The sequence below is a fragment of the Lactuca virosa genome, chromosome 1, assembly GCF_052849685.1.
Source record: "Lactuca virosa cultivar CGN04683 chromosome 1, Lactuca_virosa_CGN04683_v6, whole genome shotgun sequence".
NCBI classification, from domain to species: Eukaryota; Viridiplantae; Streptophyta; class Magnoliopsida; order Asterales; family Asteraceae; genus Lactuca; species Lactuca virosa.
In genome coordinates, this window is record NC_136426.1 from 15,507,150 (window position 1) to 15,527,023 (window position 19,874).

Sequence of the window (19,874 nt, forward strand, 5' to 3'; positions counted from 1 at the left end):
GGAAGACCCTCTAGACTGTCCCATGTTAAGGCTTAATGGATTAGGAGCTTAATGCTCATTTTTGGTCAGATCTGGACTCACGACGTGAGGAATAAGACCTCACAACGTGAGATCGTGTTCGAGGGAGTTTTTGGGCCAAAGGTCACAACCTCACGACGTGAGCATAAGTGCTCACGACATGAGCATCTCTTGTGCACGTTTGGACTCTTTGATTGTTGGCTAGCTTGGTCTTGGACTTTTCCTTTGGTTGGGCTCATAATGAACTAAGGATTTTAGAGTAATGGACTTCTGTTTGGGCTTGATTTGATGGGCCTTAGTGGGCCCAATAGAGTTGGGCCTTGTTCGGGCCCTTTGGGCTTGGGCTAATTATGGGCTTGGTTAGTTGGGCCATTAGTGGGCCTAGTGCTTGGGTTTAGATATGTGTATTGATGGAGTTTAGTTTTGGGGTTTTGGTTCAGTGTTTGGAGTCGGTTCGCAGCAGAAGCAGTTGTAGGGTTTGTCTTTCTTTTGAGATGGGTTACCTTCCCTGTATCCGTGGGTCGAAGGCACCAATGTCGGCCCACTATTATAAAAAGTAAAGTAAAGAGATATTCAAATGAAACACCAAAACAATCAAGAATACGAAAAAGAATTTCAACAATTAGAACAATTTATCAAAATCAAGGTGGCTTAACTGTAATTAGGAACAAAAACATATGTTCTTATGTAACTTTAACATATGACTCAACTACAAATTAGAGTTGCTAATTGGTTTGTGTTATTAGACTTCGCTAACGATTACCTTAATATAAACATATTTTCATTTAAAAAATAATTAGCATGCCAATTTTATTGAGAATTCATAAGCCATTCTTAGCTACAAATAAACATATATATCGATATATGGTTAATCTCGTAAAAGGCATTATATTTTGTGTTTTTTTTCTGGATTAAACTTTAATTTTATTTTTTTCCTTAAAAAGACATTGTATTTTTTTTCAAAAAAACCTCAACTTTTGTTTTTCAGAAAAAAAAAACCCTCAATCTTCTACCTATTTCCCAAAAAACCCTCAACTTTTTTTTTTACCTTTTTTTCCATAAAAAAAACCCACATTTTATAAGTTTTTTTCAAGAAAAAATAACTAAAATGGTCAGATTGAAAAAAATGCAAGGTCTTAACAAAAGTATTTTAGATTGATAATAATCATAAAAGTTTTACATGGATGTAGCCGTAAACAGACAACAATCTGTTTCACTAACCATTTTTGGATGATAAAACTAGTTCTTTTAAAACCAACATCCATAGATATTAAAGTCATAACATTATTATGCATGACCTGTTGTATTCTATTGAGGAACTCCACAACAATCTGGCTCAAGGAAACCAAAAGTATCAAACTAAGGTATAAACGTGTGTTGATTTTTCATGCACGTTTTGTCGTGTTTTGCTACTTTGCATGAGACATCTTTTAAAGCAACCTGCCCCACAGTGAAAACCTCACTCACCAAACTCACAAGAGGGGAAACCAATGTTAGATCCATACATGCATGCTTCCCTCATGCTTATTCAAAAACTAAAACGTTAGCTGATCTAAGTGTTGATATTCTTTCCATCAGGCCAGTCAAAAAGTTCACAAATGTCTCTTTCTTTGCAGAAACCCCGACGTGTCTAAATATGTCGAACATAACATCCTTAACCAGATCGTGTCGGTACTTGAAAATCGTGAGCTCTCTACGATGAATTGCATACTCCCCACAGAAACCCAATTTATTTATTTATATTATTTTTATTATTATTTTTTTAAAATTTAAGGTTTAATCCCAAAAAAAAACACAAAGATAAGGTTTTTTTATGAAATTAATCTTATCTTTATACAAAATATGACTTTTTTATATCACATCAACTCTCTGCCATATGTATTTTTCATATGTATCTAATTTTTATTATAGTTCGTAGGTTATTTATATGTTAATAACCACTATATCTACTTTTAATTATGGCTCGTGGCTTATTAACAAATGTACCCAACTTTTATACCAACTATTTGGTAAGTCATGTGAATGACCAATATCACACATAATAATGACTAGTTAATGATGAATAACAATGGTTTTCATTAATTATTTAGTTCTAAATGCTTCATCCAACCGAATACATTCACATTTCAACGATCAACCAACTTGCATAAAAATGGAACACATTCTTCTGTTCATATGTGAACGAACAAAGAACTCGATTGACTTGTCATTATTCAAATATGAAAAACAAAAATGTTAATGTGAAAACTGTTCATATGTGAACGAACAAAGAACTGAATACATACTCTATTTTAATGTGAAAAACACAAGGTATATATATATATATATATATATATATATATATATATATATATATATATATATATATATATATATATATATATATATATATATATATATATATATGTCTTGCTTGTAGAAACTAAAAATTGTGAATTTTAATATATTCGTTTTTCTTTTTCTTAAAACTAAACTGTAAAAATAATATATTAACATAGATTAAGGTAGTAATTACTGATTAACGCAAATTACGAAAAAAAATATACACTTAAATGCCTTCTTTGTATGTAAAAACCTCACATTTGTAACCATTTGATCAAAAGTTTCTCAGATTCTCAAACTTTTTGATGATCGTTTCTAACATTCCAGTTAAAAACAAGACAAAACATAAAGTTTATATACATGGAAGCTTGTGATGAATGAGAGGGTGGGTCCTCTCATTGTCTATTTTTTAGCCCATATTCATATTAATGTCACTTGACTCACTTCAATGGGCTGATGCTGACCTGAAAAAACATTCATTCGCCTAATAAACATTTAGAAATTATTTATCATATAGGAGTAATAGGACTATAGGAGCCCATATATTACACGTAACAAAGTTATAACTTTGTATTAATTTATTTATTGTCATCTTCTCTATGAGCTCTCACTTAATTGTTTATGTGGATATCTAATGCACGATGAGTTTTTTTTTGTTTTTTGTTTTTTTTTTTTTTTGGAACCGGCATATTGTACACCATTTTGATTTGACAAAAAAAAAAGTCAAATCAAGGGTTAAATAAGTATTAAAAAATTAAACATGTGATGTTCATTTATTAATGGGGTCACCTAAAATAAGCTACATATTGACTTTTTTTTATATACTTATACATAAAGAACAATTTAATAAGAAAATTTAAGAAAAGGAGAATCTGTTTTAACTTTTTACAGATATATCATTATTTTCTTTTTCATCTCTCCGAGTCTCCGACTGTATAACCTATTTCTCAAATACCATTTCAAGTGGTACATGCATATTTACATCAAATAATTTTTGTTTAAATATTCCATAAGACACTACGATTATTTATTACATACCAAATTCATACTTTTGACGTTCCTAGAGCATCACGAGGGATTCAAAATTCAAAAACATCTCAAACTGAATCATTTTCATTTCATTTTCATATATTTTTATTAATATTATCTACTACTAACATGATGTAACTAATGATATTACAGTATAAATATGCCAGGTAGATATGTATCAAACAGGTTAATAGACTATAATCTTAAAAATGGAAAGAAATATATGCAAAGTTAATGAGAATTGTGGGAAAACAAAGGAAGTGAGAAAGACAGCATCTCAAACCTCCCATTTTCCCATTTTTTTGTCATATCAACTCTAACTTTAAATTTCAAAGGACTATTCTTGCCAGGTTGCAATAATGATTTCAGTAGTATTAACCAGAGTGAGTAAAAGTCCAGACCTTGTCCACATTGTTCTTCCATGGACTTATTTGCCCTTTGACCACATCCTTGCTTTTGCTTTTGGTAGGTGGAGTGAACACTCTCTGCTTTGATGTTTCCAACCAAGATTTCAGCAGCCTTGTTTTTAACCACAACAGGAATATATGCTGACTCATCCCACACATATAACTGCATTTCAACATCACTAGAATATGATGAATGATCATCAATCAAAAACTAAAATCTTGATTATGCATAGACATACCAAAAAAGGTCTGTAAATCAAGCTTACAACATGGAGACGATTAGAGCTTTTCTGGCAATAGAGTGGAACAGTTTCTTGTTCAATTCTTGATCTGCCTTTACAAAATATGGAATGAATTTTAGTACTATCAACAATCATTTTACAAAACAAAATTAAACAAGAAAAGTTTATGCATACCCAAATTCAGAATTTAAAGGAGCACCACATAACTGACATCCAGTACAAATGAGATCTTCAGTTAGGTTTTTGTAACCCAATGAGAATATTCTACTTCTGATAAACATTCTTTCCTCCTCAAACTCACCCGTAATAGGCAGAAACATTTCACCAATGGATGCAAAAAAGGATGCATTGCATGAATCGTTTAGTTTGGATACATCTGATAGAGATAAACAATCTTTATGTTGTGTCTCTTCATGGAGTTTCCAGTTTGTTAGATTCTGATTCCTCAGTGTGGAAAGTTAATATGGTTAGAAAGAACGCCCTTTTCAGAATACAGAAAAAAGCACAATGTGCTTTCACCATTTTATCGATTTAGCCACTGAATTATTGTTTTTTTTCTATCAATTTAGCCACTGACAATACCTTGTAGTTGTGCAACAGATGCTTATTGGGAATAGGTTCTACTCTCACCACCCATGCAACAACTTTCTTAAGCTTTTCCTTTGTTGCAATTCCAATATGATTAACCTTTATCAAGTTGTTTTCACCTATATTATCAAGTAACGCGATATGTTTTTAAGTAAAAATACAAAAATAACCTTGAGGTACAAGAAAAAGAAAAAAAAAGAAGGGGTTCAAAACCTTTAGAATGAATTTCCTCATAACCATCCACCAAGCATTGTATGGATGACTGTTGAACTGTTCTGGCCTCAACAACATCTCCATATTGGGTCACTTTGACATCTATAACGTAAAAGATGTTAATGAGGATCATGTAAGCAATTCCACTTTCATCATCACTACATTTGTTTTGCTAAACTGTAATAACAAAAAAGGTCAATATTAAGAATACAAAGGCCATATGCCTATATGCTGAAGATACCTAAAGAGTCCACTTGAGTTACTTTTCAACTTCGAAGGGTAATAAAAACTGTGTTGATTGTAGATTAAGCAGCCATTATTACATTATACTGTAATACCTTAATAAGACAGCATTTGTATGGGATCTTTCAAAGTGATTATTGCAAAATCAATTTAAAACTCAAAATCAAGAGGTAATCTCAGTAATCAGTTGCCTTATAACTCTTTAAGACTCCAACTCTGATTAGTTTGACATTACACAACCAAACACTAAATCAGGCTTTGCAAACTGATTATTGTGAATTCACTTTAGCAGCAAATCCAAACACCACTAACAATAAGGTATATTGAACAAGCAAAACATCCATTGCACAAATACGTATCAGGCAGAGTAGGATCACTCATCTTCAATCAAAAATTTGGTTAGGTTTCATGGATGAATGAAAAAAAAATGGAATGGATGGTGTCAACTGAAACTCACTCTGTAGCAGAATAATATTTCCGGGCTTTAACATGGATTCCATGTGCTTTTGCCATATGGAAACAGGGAAATACCGACGTGTATCGTCCCCGACTTGAATGTCTGTCCTGATTACTTTTCCGCCTCCCGAAGTTTTATACTGCAGAATTATCAGATTTGATTAATCTCCCAGGTTTAGTCAACATATGGAGAAAAGTTTAGAATTGGGAAAAGTATTGAGAACCTGTACAGGAAGGGTGTTATGAACAAGCACAAGAAGTTGAACGAAATAACCACTGTGAGAAGAGGCTTGTGAGAGATCGATTAGAGGTCCGTACCATCCGATTGTTGCCATATCCAGTAGTTTCAAATTGATCAACTTCGCTTAGGGGCTGTTTGGTAGCATCTGAATGATTTATATCTGGATGATGTAAAAGGATCTTTATGAATATGTATCTGAACCATAAATTGATATTTGTTTACACTTCTGAATGGCTGCATCTTAATGAGGAAAATGACCATTTTAACCCTCTAAACTACTTTTTACATACAAATTAAACATTATAAAACATCATAAATAATTAGACATCATACAAACATCCAAATTCGTTATATATAGATCCTTATGTCATAGTATAAGGATAACAATTTTATAACAATATTTCATAATATTTTCCAAAAAAGAGGGTCTATTGTTCATATCCTCTCGGTATTAACCTGTGGAATCATCAAATCCCCAAATAGTTCACCATTTCTTGCCATCTCAATCACACTCTCACAACACTTGCCCCCCCTAGAAACACCAACAATGGAAGATCGGGTCAAGAGAATATCAACCCATATCACAAATTGCATACAACAACTCAACGAACTTGTGAAGAACAACAAGAACATTGCACAAACAACAAAAAAAGAGCAACAAGAACACGATCGAAACACGAATTTCATCCAAAATCGAGCAGCAAGAACACGATTTAAGCATCAATTTCGAGCAAAAAACCAAATCAAAAAAACTTACCAGATAAGTGGGAGGAGGCGAGGATGGAGATGACGAAGGCGGAACGGAACAGCGTTGTCGGAGGCCGACAGGAGTAGGCGGCGATGAAGTCGGAGGCTAGCAGGGAAGCTTCCGACGGCTGAAGAATAGGGAGAATGAGAGAGGAGTTCTCGATGTATAGGAAGAGGGGAAACAAAAAAATGGCGGGCGTTTTTTTTTAGGTAAGGGTATCGCATTGAAATATTTTTAGGCCCGGCATTGGGCGGGTTTGGAGCGAATCCACCTTCATCCAAACCTTTTTAACAAATTCCAAAATCCGATCCAAACCCGCTCCGTAACCCGCAGGGTTTTAAATAATCAAACTCATACCCTTATCCACCGAATCAGCAGATATCTAAACCCGCCCCGTAACCCGTAGGTTTTTTTTGAATAATCAAACACATTTTACTTAAATCATAAAATCACATTTATTAAATAACACAAATGTAGATTTAGAAAACACGTTATGTACTCGAAGACTTTCGATTGGAATTAAAATCATTATCGTAGTTACTTCCGATTGGTTTTTGACCGTCGATTGCATTGATAGAGAATATGAATTACAAACTTTCTTCCGGTTGATAAATGAATTTATTGATTTATAAATGAAATTGGTGATTACATGATGAAATATAAATGAAATGACATCATGATTCTTGGGAGAAGACCGGAAGTCTAGAAGTTGAGTCCTCGAGTCTTATGTAAAAACAATTTAGTTTTTGGCATTTTCTCTTTGGACTTTCGATTGGAAATTAAGTAAACTTTAGGTAGTATAAACTATAAATGTATAATTATAAAATTTATATGGGGCGGGTTATAAATGGAGCGGATCGGTGATGATCCATACCCGACCCTTTTAATAAAAGGGTTAGTGGGTATGGGTCGTTAACGGGCAAATGGATCAAAAACTATGCTCCAAACCCGTATAATTGTTAAGGGTTTGGATCGGATCAGGGTCAAAACCCGCTCCGTTGCCAGGCCTAATTATTTTCATCCAGACTCCTTAATATCTCTTTCCCATCCAGACCAAATTTTCCTATATCTGACCGAATAACAAACTAAAAGGGTATCAACCAAACGCTCTGAATCTGAATCAGAGTCAGGTCCCGTTTGATAGATATTGACTGAGAAAGTGCTGACTGAGAAAGGTCTGTCTGGGTAATAAATTCTGACTGAGTAAGAAATCATGTTGTTTGATTGTACATCTGACTAAATGTGCTGACTAATGAAAAATGACAATTTTACCCTGCTGTTCTATACAATAATAAATGAAATTGCTAACTAATTAAAACATACAAATCGACATTCAAAATGTAAATTAAACGTAAATCATAATTAGAAAAATAAAAAAACATTTTCATAATAAGTGCAATGATATATTTGAGAGAGTTTATCATCTTTATTATCCTTTATAATTTAGTTTTATTTTTATATAGTTATAAAAAATAATATATTTTTATATTATAATCTAATTTTTTGAGAGAAAATAAAAGATAATTATGATATTTTAAAATATAACATATGAAACAAAAGATATTATTTTGAAAATATTTTATAACTATATTCTGTTTTAATAGTAATAAAAGACATTTATGAGTCGTGGTATAAAATTTAGCTTTGAAAACTTCAAATAAAAAAGCCCAAATAATGCTTACAAGCTCAAACACCATTTAACCTACTTGCACTTTTACATATCTTTATTTTTAACAATTTCTTTTGAATAATCAGGCGCCGTCACATTTTCTTCCTAAAATTTCCTTCGTCGAAGCACATACTCTCAAGATATCGCATACAAAAAACGACAGAGATATGGCAAGCCACACCCGTTTTATACAACATTGCAGACAAGAAATGATAGAGTTACACAAGAAACGTTCGTCGGGTATGGAGGCACTGAAAGAAGAGAGGTAGGACAAGGGCATAAGTGGCATATGCTTCTCCTTTCTCAGTCAGCCAATTGCTCTCTTCTAACCGAGTTAGATTTCACTTTCCAAGTCAGATGCTCCAAATTGATTTACCAAACAGCTTTTAACTGACCGAGTTAGACAAAAATGTCTGACCTGACTCGGTCAGATGATTATCAAACAGAGCCTCAGCCTCTTTATGGGGCCATTAAGAGGCCAAACAAACAGTCCCTTAGACACTTATAGCTTACTGTAAGGTTGGAGTGGCCCAAGTGGGGTTGAAATTGAATACAAGGATGCTAGTGTTCCCGCTCTCATCCCGGCCCAGGGTTTCATCGGTTTAACGACTCGGCAAACCGGAATCGGACCCCATCCGGAGAATCTATTTTAATTTTTTACCCATATTTAGATTTTTTCAGTAATATCATAATACCAATATACAACATATAATAAAAACCATAACGATGTTGTGACAAATTTGTGTATCTGTCATAGACAATATATAATTTTATTTAGCAATATGATTAAATTTAATCATGTATGACAATGAATATTTGACTTGCGGACAAAAAAAACAAATTTTCACATGTTTTTACAACATTATATGTATGAAAATGATCATGTAAAAAATTAGAAAATAAATTTATAAAAAATGATTTTTTTTTTTTTTGAAAATACATACATTAAAAAAAATAAAAAATAAAAAACTAATTATATATAAAAGTTGGGTGGGACGAACTTGTGTAGGGTAGGATGGTTGGGTACCCCAAACCCGGTTTTTATGACCCGTATAGATATACATGGGATATGGAAAGGGATCGAACCTCCGACCTCCATAACCAAAATGTTGAAACTGTTGTAAATATCTATAATAATTATAAAAACCACTTAAAGTTGTTAAAAAAATATTACGAGACGAGTATGAGGCATTGGAGGTCACATACAAGTACAATTGCCCATGCACTTGCGAAATTGAAAAATCTATGATACATAACAACAAAAAAGAAAGATCCAGTTTCTAAAGAGATGAAATGGAACTTTGACCAACAATTGTGGACAAAATTTATTAAACTGCACCAAAAACCAAAACCAAAAAAATAACTATCAATTCAACAGACATAACACTTTTACACACATTGTAAGAAGTCAACAGAAACCATCATTCTCCAATTCAGTCTTGTTTTGCTAACACTACCCCCAACTCATCTGATCCATACCATGGGACCTTTTGTATCCAATAAACCATACTAAATTATTATACAGCAACGAACCAACCAATCATCTCTGTTCATCTTCCAATTCCTCCTTAAGTTGAACACAAAGTTTTGACATTTCATACAACAATCCTGATATACATCTCGACTCCTCGGTTGTTGTTGTTGCATCCCGTAACGGGTCTCTTATAAGTTCCTCAATTCGACCACATATCATCAACGCTTTCGGATTATTTACACAAGATTCAGAAACCAAGCGAATAAATTTACAATTATTTGTATTATCTTGTTCTTGTTCAAGTGGAGGAACGAGGAACGGGTGTTGAAGAAGTTGGGGGATCCTCCATCTCTGGTTTCGATCCCATGCGAGACATTTCTTCATGAGATCGAGAAGGCATGGGTTTGATACGGGTTGGTATTGGATATTGTGGTGTGGATCTGTGACGACTTTGAATTTGGCCCAGAAAGTTTTGTAATCTGAAAAGGGTGTTCTCCCGTAGACCATTTGGTAAAGGATACAACCAAGGGACCAGATATCGGATGGACGCCCACATTTTATTATGTTGCCTTGTGCATCTGTCTCATTGCACATGAATGCCTCTGGAGACATGTAACTCAACGTACCCACCTGCCAATTAATTCAAGAAACATATTTTCATTTGTTTGTGTATTATTATAGCATCCTACTTTCGTTTCCTTTTGTTAGATTCATGTTTTTTAATAAATTTCTTCCTAAGGTATAATTGTGCGTGGTTATAGCATTGGATTTTTTCTTTATTAGGATATTATACTTTGAAATTTTTGTCCAATTGTTTTGTATTTGGGTGACATTGCTATATATGACTTAGAATATTAAGTACAATGTTGTAACAGGAAAAAAAATAAATAAACATAGGATGCTCTCCAATTAGTTGCGGTGTTATATACACAAGTAAATGTCTTATGTAATAATAAAACACAACATGGTGTATTGTATCTTAACACGGCTTTGTTTTTATAACACATAAGTTTCTTACTTGATTAATTATTTAAGGTATTTCTAGTTTCTATTGCTGTCCAATTAATTGTCGTGTTAATTATAAATGTCTACTATCATATATTACAAAATTCAACAAATATCTTCCATGGATTTTTTTTAAATTCTATTGCTTTATGCAACCAAAATCGATATGGTAGACCCAAAGTCATCTAGGCAGAGTGTAGATGGAGTAACCTGAGAATCTCGTTGAATATTTGTTGTATCGCTCATGATGGCTTTTGCAATACCAAAATCAATTAGCTTCAGGGAGCCTCTCACAAGGAGAAAATTAGCTGGCTTCAAGTCCGAGTGCACTATACGTTCTTCATGTATCGTTTTCACAGCCAAAAGCATTTGCTGCCATTCATTATAATTTACAAAATACACATTACATATTAGTTTTTGCAATCATGATTTTCATAGCATGTTCCTTTCACCTGCTAATTTACAAGGGCTGTAACTTCAAAGGAATATAAACTAAAGGGCATATAACAAGTGCATGCTTGTCCATTGTGTTAAAATCATTTTCAAATCGGGACACTCCCCTAAGCATGCATATGGCTACATTTGTTACACAATATTTGTCCCATCAATATATATATATATATATATATATATATATATATATATATATATGGAACTGTAGGAATGATTTTAAAGAGTTGAAAAGAACCTGCCAGTAAAAACGGAGCCAGTTCTCATCTATGGTTGAGTTGGATTTGGAGTTATCAAGCTCCTTCCACTTATGGGATAACATGTGAGCCAAATCAATTTCACCATATTCAAGCACCATGTAAATATGCCCATCCTCCTTCACTTTCCCATTCTTGTTACTCACAGACCCACTCATCACTTCCTTCATCAAAGCCTTATCTGTCACCTAACAAGAGTTGCATGTTAGAAGGCTGCTCAAGGATCAAATGTTCTCATCTGCTTGTCTCTTAACTAGTGTCTAAAACTCACATACTGAAATCAGCAAACTTAGAGTATATTTCATAAGTGAAGTGATTACATGTCTAGAGAACATACCTCGTAATCAATCAGTTGAATAATGTGGTCCCTTCCCTTGAGTTTGTTTAAATATTCAATCTCCTGACAAAATCCATATGCAGTGGCATAGTCACGCCCTTTAAGCTTTATCTTTTTCAAGGCATAAATTGTGCAGTCTTGAGAAATGACTTTGTGGACCTCACTACTTCCTCCACTACCTATCTTTCCAAGCCTTTGATACAGCTTCCCATTGACCTTGAAAAACAAGTCTGGATCATAATTTCTCTTACGACTACTTTTTTCCTTCTTTTCAGATTTGGAAGCTTCTGTTTTCACATTAGAAAAATGGTCGTCTGATATGGGAGCTTCAGATTGTATATCAGTAATATCAGCAGCAAATGTGTTTCCTTTTGTTGATATCTCAGCAGGGAGAGGAGGGTCTTTAGTCATACCAGAATACCCTTCTTCTTTTCCTTGTTGATCCTTAGAAAACTCATGCTTCTTTTCAAGATTTGAGCCCACAGAAGCAGAGGGAACTAAGGAACCAAGATGATCAGAAGGCAAGGGTTGATTTTGTACATGAGAATATTCACCAGTCTGAATGCTATTTTGTTGAGGGTGGGAACAGTTGGTAGTTGAGTTAAGCATGGGAGCATTTTGTGAATTCACGAGTGTTGTGGTAGCACAAGATGAGTCAACAACTGATGATTGGGTCATGTTATGACCAAAGTCCCTTTGTAGGAAGTTTCTGAAAGGGTTAATCTGATTCTGATCATCATTAGTTTTGTAACAAAGATCAACATCCATGTTTTGAAAACTCTGGTGAGCAGCTGCTGAGACATCCAACTGATTACTTCCATTGCTTTCCATTTCTGTCAATGCAGGTGAATCTATATGAGTCAATAGTTGTCTGTTCCTGTGCTCATGTGATCATCAGACCCTGCTCAAGCATTGTGAATTATACACAATAATGGGTAATAATTGCAATACTGAGCTTCATAAGATTATGCAGTAACTATGCTTTTGTGTGGTACATCACATTACAAACACCTCACTCATATTTTTTTTTTTACCTTAATCATCAGAATCTTATAAGAAAAGCAAAAGACAAGAAAAAAAGGACTTGAACCAACAAATAGGACAAGGGCTAGCAAAAATTACCATGAAACCTTGTATTCTTTTGCAATGCAAACTGAACCTTCTTTGGGCCATTGTCACGTTCCATGACTGAGGAACAAGCTGTGTTGTTGCTTGTACAACTAGTACCAAAACTAGGTTGACTTCTCTCAGCCTCTATTGATATTGGATTTCCTTCATCATTGGTTTTATCTGATACGGAAGGTGGCGTGATTGAAGCATCCTCATGATTAAAAGGACTAGAAGATGGCATATTCTTTGTTTGTAAAATGTAATCTTGCACTTTTTTACTTAGATGAAGATAAGGAGACTCAGCTCTCATTTTGGAGTCAACTGCTGGATCTGAGCTCTTTCCTGTTTCCCCTCGAACCACTGAACGTCTTGGCTTCAGCTGTGCCATCATACCTAAAGCTGTTAAGGTGAAGTTGATAAAAAATCAGTGTCCAGCAATATTAATTAAAAAGCAGTCAAGTAAACAAACCATATTGTATTATTCCTGGAAGAAATTAAGGTATAAAGTACAATTAAAGTTGCTATTATAGAATTCCTAAATTAAAACACAGACACATAAAAGTAGCAACCATGACCTAGTGACCTCTAAGTGGCAGTGAAGGTCTAAAGTACCCTAGATTGGTATATCTATGTCCCACGGATGTAAATGTAAATCTGATTATATCATTGTAGTTATTAGTCATTGCTGAACTAGAGGCGGAGTCTAATCTAGAAAGAAGAAGCCCTAACTTTCACAAAATGAAATCGTACCATAAAAGAAACTGGAAGGACAATATATGTTAGAATAACACGGAATATTAATTAAAGGAACAAATGTATCGATATTTCTAGGGATTGTGCTTACGTTGACGCTTATAGGCGGCTTGTAAGTCGCGGAGGAAGTTGGAGGGAGCAGATGATGATGAAGACGACGTTGTTACATTAAATGAGCGGTGAAAATTTGAATCTGGGTGGTCCGCCGGTAGATCGGCCTCTCTTCTATTCATCGACATACCTCAAAGGCATATCTGTTGCATATAACTAAAAAACGCAGCAACAAACTGAGTTCAAGATGTGTGCCCTAAGAAGATGTCATTAATGGAGATCTAAAACTCAGATAGCAGAATTTGATTGCCATGTGAGAGAAGACTCGAAGTTCAAATGGTTTGTTTGGCGCGATCTCTGTTATCGGTGACTGGATTATAAACGGCTGTTATGTCATTTGTTAGACCATATGACAATGTGAAATTGTAGGGTGCGACGAATAAGGTGTTTGGGATTAAAATGTGTTTGGGATTACTTTTTAACCTCAAAATTCTTTAAATTTTTTTTTAGAAGGACTTTTTGTAAAATGAGTATTTTAAAATGTGTTTGGATTAGCTTTCCTAGGCAGGGACGCATCTTTTAAAGGGCTAGGAGGGGTCTTGGACCCCCCTGAATTTTGGGTTAGAAGTAGTCCAATTAAATTAAAATTTTCGAGATATAGGCCCAGGATTGTGAAAATTGGGTTGTGACGCCTCCTGCCCAATCGGAAGACGTGAACGACAATGGTTAATCGAATCCCCAATTATCGGCCAATCCAACAATCCTCACCTTCCATTCTTCATTTGTCGCTGCTGGTCGGACGCCTCAGCCCTGAGTCCCTCACGCCTCAGCTCCGCCACCGCATGCGGCAGGTCACCTTTCGGAATCCGGCCTCCACGACTCCACCAGCAAACGCAGCAGCTTAGCACAGTAGGCGGCAACAAACATTTAATCTTCTCTTCTGTTCTTTCTTTTGCACGGAAGAAAAATTAAAAAATCAAGTATTGTTCTCACTTTCTAGCCTCCGTTTTTAGCTTATTTCTTTTATAAATTCTAATTCTATATTTCTAAATTCCCTATTTTTCTCCATTTGCTTAATTGGTTGTTAGTGGCTCTAATTGTTTGTTGTTTGTGTAAATAAGTTGAGATTGTTGATTAATGATTAATATGAATTGTTCCTTCATTTGGGAAACTGAGAATTGCACATAATGTAATAATTTATATGTTTTCTGTTGCAGAAATTTAAGATAGTTTGAATGAATTGTTGATACCTTTTGATTTTTTTATAGATACAATCAAGTAATTAGGATTTCACACAATGTTATAATTTATATGTTTTCTTTTGCAGAAATTTAAGATAGTTTGAATGAATGGTTCATACCTTTTGTTTTTTTTATAGATACAATCATGGGCAAGATGAAAACCATTCATTCTTTTTTCAAAAGAGTGGATGATGATGAAGAAACACTTAATGAAAATCATGAGAGTAAACGTCAAAAAGCTTCAACAAGTGAGCCACAACCGCAACAACATGGAAATCAACAAGAGAATGACATTTCGGAAGCCACACAATCAAATCCTAATGAGGTGGATCTTAAGCAGCTAGAAAGAGATCCTGCTAAACGAAAACAAATGTGGGATTTTCCAGTTAATTTAAGAGAATAAGTAAGACGAGCTTATATGACTTTAGGACCTTTCCAAATACGTATTAAAGAGTATCATGCTAAAGGTTCAAAGAAACATCCTCGTAGATTCCAATATTCTTGGTTCAACATTTTTCCTAATTGGTTAGAATATTCTCCAACAACACACTCATCTTATTGTTTTATTTGTTATATATTTAACGATAAACCAAGTGTGTGTCATGGTTATGATGCATTTACTGTCAAAGGATTTGACAATTGGAAAAAAGTTAATGACGGGAAAAATTGTGCATTCTTGAAGCACATTGGTTGTTCACAGCATAGAAATGCAGTTGCATTCGCTGAAAACTTGATGAACCAAGAAGCACACATTGAAAATATCATCATGAAGCAAAATGAAGCGCAAATATTGAAGAATCGTTTACGATTAAAAGCTTCAATTGACACAGTTCGTTGGTTGACATTCCAAGCTTGTGCTTTACGAGGAAATGATGAAAGTCCTAATTCCAGAAATCGTGGTCATTTTCTCCAACTACTAAAACTTCTAGCATCTTATAATGATGAAGTTGCAAATGTTATATTAGAGAAAGCTCCTTATAATTCAAAGTATACTTCTGGAGAAATTCAAAAAGAAATTCTTAGTATTATTGCAAATAAAGTTCGAAAACATATTCGTAGTGAAGTGGGGGATTCATACTTTTGTGTCATGGTTGATGAGTCACGGGATGAGTCTAAAAAAAGAGCAAATGGCCATAGTTTTGAGGTTTGTTGATGCAGAAGGGATCATACGGGAAAGATTCTTGGATTTGGCTCATGTCAAGGATACCTTAACATTAAACTTGAAAACAAATATGTGGAGACAACTTTTACACTATCAGTTTGATGTTAGTAAAATCTGTGGCCAAGGGTATGATGGTGCTAGTAATATAAGAGGGGAATGGAACGGATTACATGCACTTGTTCTTAAGGATTGTCCTTATGCGTATTATGTTCACTGCTTTGCTCACAGATTACAACTAGCACTGGTGGCTGCTTCAAGAGAAATTATTCTTGTACACCAATTTTTTTCAAACTTAATTTTTATAATTAATGTGGTTTGTGCTTCTAGTAAGCGTCATGATGAGTTACAAAAGGCAAAGGCAACTGAGATTGGGCATTTATTGGAACTTGGTGAAATTGAATCAGGCAAAGGATTGAATCAAGTTGGGACATTAACAAGAGCTGGTGATACACGTTGGGGTTCTCATCTTCGTTCCATTTGTAGTTTGCTTAACATGTTTGATTGTACTTGTGTTGTGCTCCAAGGAATAATTGCTGACATATCTGCTACTTATTCTCAACGCGGAGATGTTGATGCAGCTTATTATTACCTGAAATCATTTGAGTTTGTGTTTATTCTTCACTTGATGAAGGAACTAATGGGAAAAACTGATATACTTTCTCAAGCTCTACAAAAGAAATCCCAAGATATTCTTAATGCCATGGAGTTAGTTTCAACAACAAATGAGGTTCTAAATGATTTCAGAAACAACGGATGGGATTCTTTAGTTGCACAGGTACAATTTTTTTGTGAGAAACATCAAATAGATATGCCAGATATGAATGCTCCATATACTTCTACTCGATATCGGCCTCGAAAAATAGATAATCATGTTACTTTTGAACATTTTTATCGAGTAGATTTGTTTACATCCACATTGGACAAACAGTTACATGAGTTGAATAGTAGATTTAATGATCAGGCGATGGAGTTGTTACGTCTTAGTTCTACTTTAGTTTCAAAAGAACACCCTAAAGTGATTAACATTGATCAAATTTGTCTTCTTGTTGAGAAGTACTATCCTGAAGATTTTACGGAGCAAGAGAGAATTCAATTACGATATCAATTGGAGATTTTTAATATTGATATGACAAAGAATCCAAGGCTAAGCGGTGTATCAACTATTGCTGACCTATGCAAGGGACTTGTGGAAACTCATAAACGTGAGACGTATTATTTGCTTGATAGAGTGGTTCGGTTAATCTTGACACTTCCAGTTTCAACTACAACAACAGAGAGGGGATTTTCTGCAATGAAAATATTCAAGAACCGTCTTCGCAATAAGATGTCAGATGACTTTCTCGCAAACAATTTGGTGGTTTACATAGAAAGGGAAATTGCTGAAAACATTGATTCGAAGTCGGTAATTGATGATTTTAAAGACCTTAAAGGTCGTCGAGCTGAGTTGTAATTTCTTTTTTAGGTATTTTTGGTGTTTAATTGCTAAAAAAATTTGGCTTTTTTATATGTAAAAACGATAACTTTAGGTATTTTGGTGTTTAAATGCTGAAAAAATGATTTTTTATATGTAATAACGTTAATTTTAGATTTGTTTTTTACTTTCGGCCCCCCCGAATTATATGTTCAAGCTCCTTCACTGTTCCCAGGGGCAAAAGTCAAAAGTTGTTCTTAAAAAGTGTTTGACTTAATTTTTACCTGTAAAATGACTAAAAAAGAAGATATGTGGAGGTATGTGTGAATTGATTAGGTTAGTTGTAAGACATTAATATAATTTACTTTTTTTTCAGATCCAAAAGTCACGAAAAGTTACAAAAACGTGTCTTTTGTCCAGCCATCTTTATTTTCTTATGTAAAAGTTGTTTGCAGAAGAACTTTTCCATTACCAAACAACTTTTGAGACTTTTATGACTTTTTGAATAAGTTAAAAGTCCAAAAGTTGTTTAAAAAGGAACCCTTTTGAAATTGTTATCACCTGACTAATTATTTGAACATCGTTATTTTACTAACAACCAATTACATATCAATGAATGATGCTTGCGAAATTAATATATCCTCGTTAATTTTGTGCTTATCTCTTTACAAGCGCAAAATAAAAAGTGATGTTATTTTTGTCTCAATTTCATATCTCTTTATAAATAAAAAGTTTTAGTTGGAGTGATGTTGTTCAATCCAAGATGACCTCGTAAGGGAAAGGGTTTGCAAGTATTGCCGATATATGTTTAATGTCATTGTGAAAACGAAAAATGTTTTTGTTCCAAATTCAATTCATTCTCTTGATGTTGGCTCAGATTATCCAAGCTTCTATCGTGATGGACCATGTCCATCTAAGATGTCTGATTGTATATTAGAAGCTTTTAAGGATATTGAAGACGAGCAAGAAAAAAGAATTGGAAAAAAGTTGGGTATTATACACATATAGAAACTCTCTTAACGATGATGAAAAAATATGATTGAATGAAAAAAAATACCAATGAATTTGAAAATTTTGGGATTAATGTCCCAAAGTCCCAACAGATTAATTGTTCAAAATGTGAGTTAGCATCAATTAATCTCAAAACATTGTTTAAAGTGAAAATAATAGATAGCATGACATTCTAAATATTCTTGTTATCGTCGATCTTTTTTCTTCATCGTCTTTCATTGTATTTTTTCTAAATGTTCTTAAAAATGGGTAAATACATTAAAAAAAACTTTATATATTGTATTTTTTCGGATTAACCATTAATATTTTTTTCTGGAAAAGACCTTGCGTTTTCATATATATATATATATATATATATATATATATATATATATATATATATATATATATATAGAGAGAGAGAGAGAGAGAGAGAGAGAGAGAAAGAGGAATGATCATTTGAGAACTCATATATTCCCAAGAACCTGAGAACCAAACGATGATCGTTAGATCAAAATAAACAATGGTTAGGATGCTTTGTGGTATTTTTGTAAATACATGGAAAAGAAAAGGTAATGGGGCATGTTTTTTGAAAAAGAATCAGGGCATTTTAGGAATGAAAAAAAGAATAACATAATTCATACCCACTAATCGGATTGAATCACGTCAGCCTATACCCTATCTCTCTCTAACTATCTTCATCCCGCCTCCCTTTGATCTTCATTCCACCTCCTGCAATGAACACTTCAGCCCACATCATCCCCTCTCCGTCGACCGCCTCCCTATGCCCTCCAACAACAAACCTACCTCTGTCAACAACCACCGCCTTCGACGGCTTACCATTATTTCCTTCATCGACCACCACTACGACAACCTAATATCTCCGCTCTCTCTATCTCTCAATCATTGATTTCCTCCCTAATTACCACCGCCTAACACCGCCACCGAAGATCCATTTCGTCGATCCAGTGTATCAGAAACCGATCTTCATTGGAGCTCCCCGGCGATTGATGGATTGAACAGTGTGGTGTATGCTTCCTTCTTCCCGCTCGGATTTCTGTTCCCTGATAAATCAATCAGAGCTCTGAACGACGAATCATGCGATTGGATCGATTTTGAAATCGTTTGAAAAATGGATGTTGCTTTTCAGTTTAGCTCTATTGTGACTTGAATTATTTGCTTGCATTGACAGACAGAATGGGCTATCAAGCTCCGACATTAGTTAAAGCGCAAGTTATTGTTGGATTAGGTGTCTAAGTTCATAACTATTTCTAGGATGTACTTGACCCGGTTGGCATGGTCCATTTGGGTTGCATGGCATCATGCATTTTGATAGACTAAAATGAAAGAAATAACACTTAAGGTTTATTAATATATTATAAGTTCTAATATATTAATAGTATTATTTAATTAGTATTGATCAAGAATTAATTTGGAATTAATTAAGTGATCAAAAG

General features: G+C 34.1%; 2 protein-coding genes and 1 pseudogene across 8 annotated transcripts; 1 reads left to right on the plus strand and 2 right to left on the minus strand.

The window, feature by feature from the left end:
- Positions 1–3,435: 3,435 nt before the first annotated feature.
- LOC145133259 (uncharacterized) lies at positions 3,436–6,691 on the minus strand. Of its 6 annotated transcripts, none has more exons than XM_079068216.1 (9): positions 6,517–6,691; positions 6,216–6,291; positions 5,743–5,919; positions 5,520–5,658; positions 4,820–4,921; positions 4,601–4,725; positions 4,193–4,455; positions 4,043–4,106; positions 3,436–3,939 (listed from the first exon to the last, which is right to left on the minus strand). In XM_079068216.1, the coding sequence occupies exons 3-9, from the start codon at positions 5,851–5,853 to the stop codon at positions 3,601–3,603; spliced, it is 1,143 nt and encodes a 380-aa protein (XP_078924342.1). In that variant the 5' UTR covers positions 5,854–5,919; positions 6,216–6,291; positions 6,517–6,691; the 3' UTR covers positions 3,436–3,600. The 6 variants fall into 6 exon arrangements, with proteins under 6 accessions (XP_078924342.1, XP_078924318.1, XP_078924328.1 ...); XM_079068192.1 differs by having other exon boundaries at positions 4,016–4,106; XM_079068231.1 differs by having other exon boundaries at positions 3,863–3,955.
- Positions 6,692–9,465: 2,774 nt separating this feature from the next.
- LOC145133292 (serine/threonine-protein kinase MPS1-like) lies at positions 9,466–14,021 on the minus strand (annotated as a pseudogene). Its single transcript, XR_013718526.1, has 6 exons — positions 13,654–14,021; positions 12,822–13,208; positions 11,700–12,600; positions 11,344–11,550; positions 10,866–11,027; positions 9,466–10,280 (listed from the first exon to the last, which is right to left on the minus strand). The product of XR_013718526.1 is annotated as a serine/threonine-protein kinase MPS1-like (transcript).
- Positions 14,022–14,335: 314 nt separating this feature from the next.
- Positions 14,336–17,466, plus strand: LOC145111590 (uncharacterized). The gene is made up of 5 exons (XM_079047859.1): positions 14,336–14,464; positions 14,882–14,891; positions 14,992–15,239; positions 15,555–15,998; positions 16,114–17,466. Exons 1-5 carry the CDS (start codon positions 14,336–14,338, stop codon positions 17,464–17,466), a joined length of 2,184 nt encoding a protein of 727 aa, XP_078903985.1.
- Positions 17,467–19,874: the final 2,408 nt, after the last annotated feature.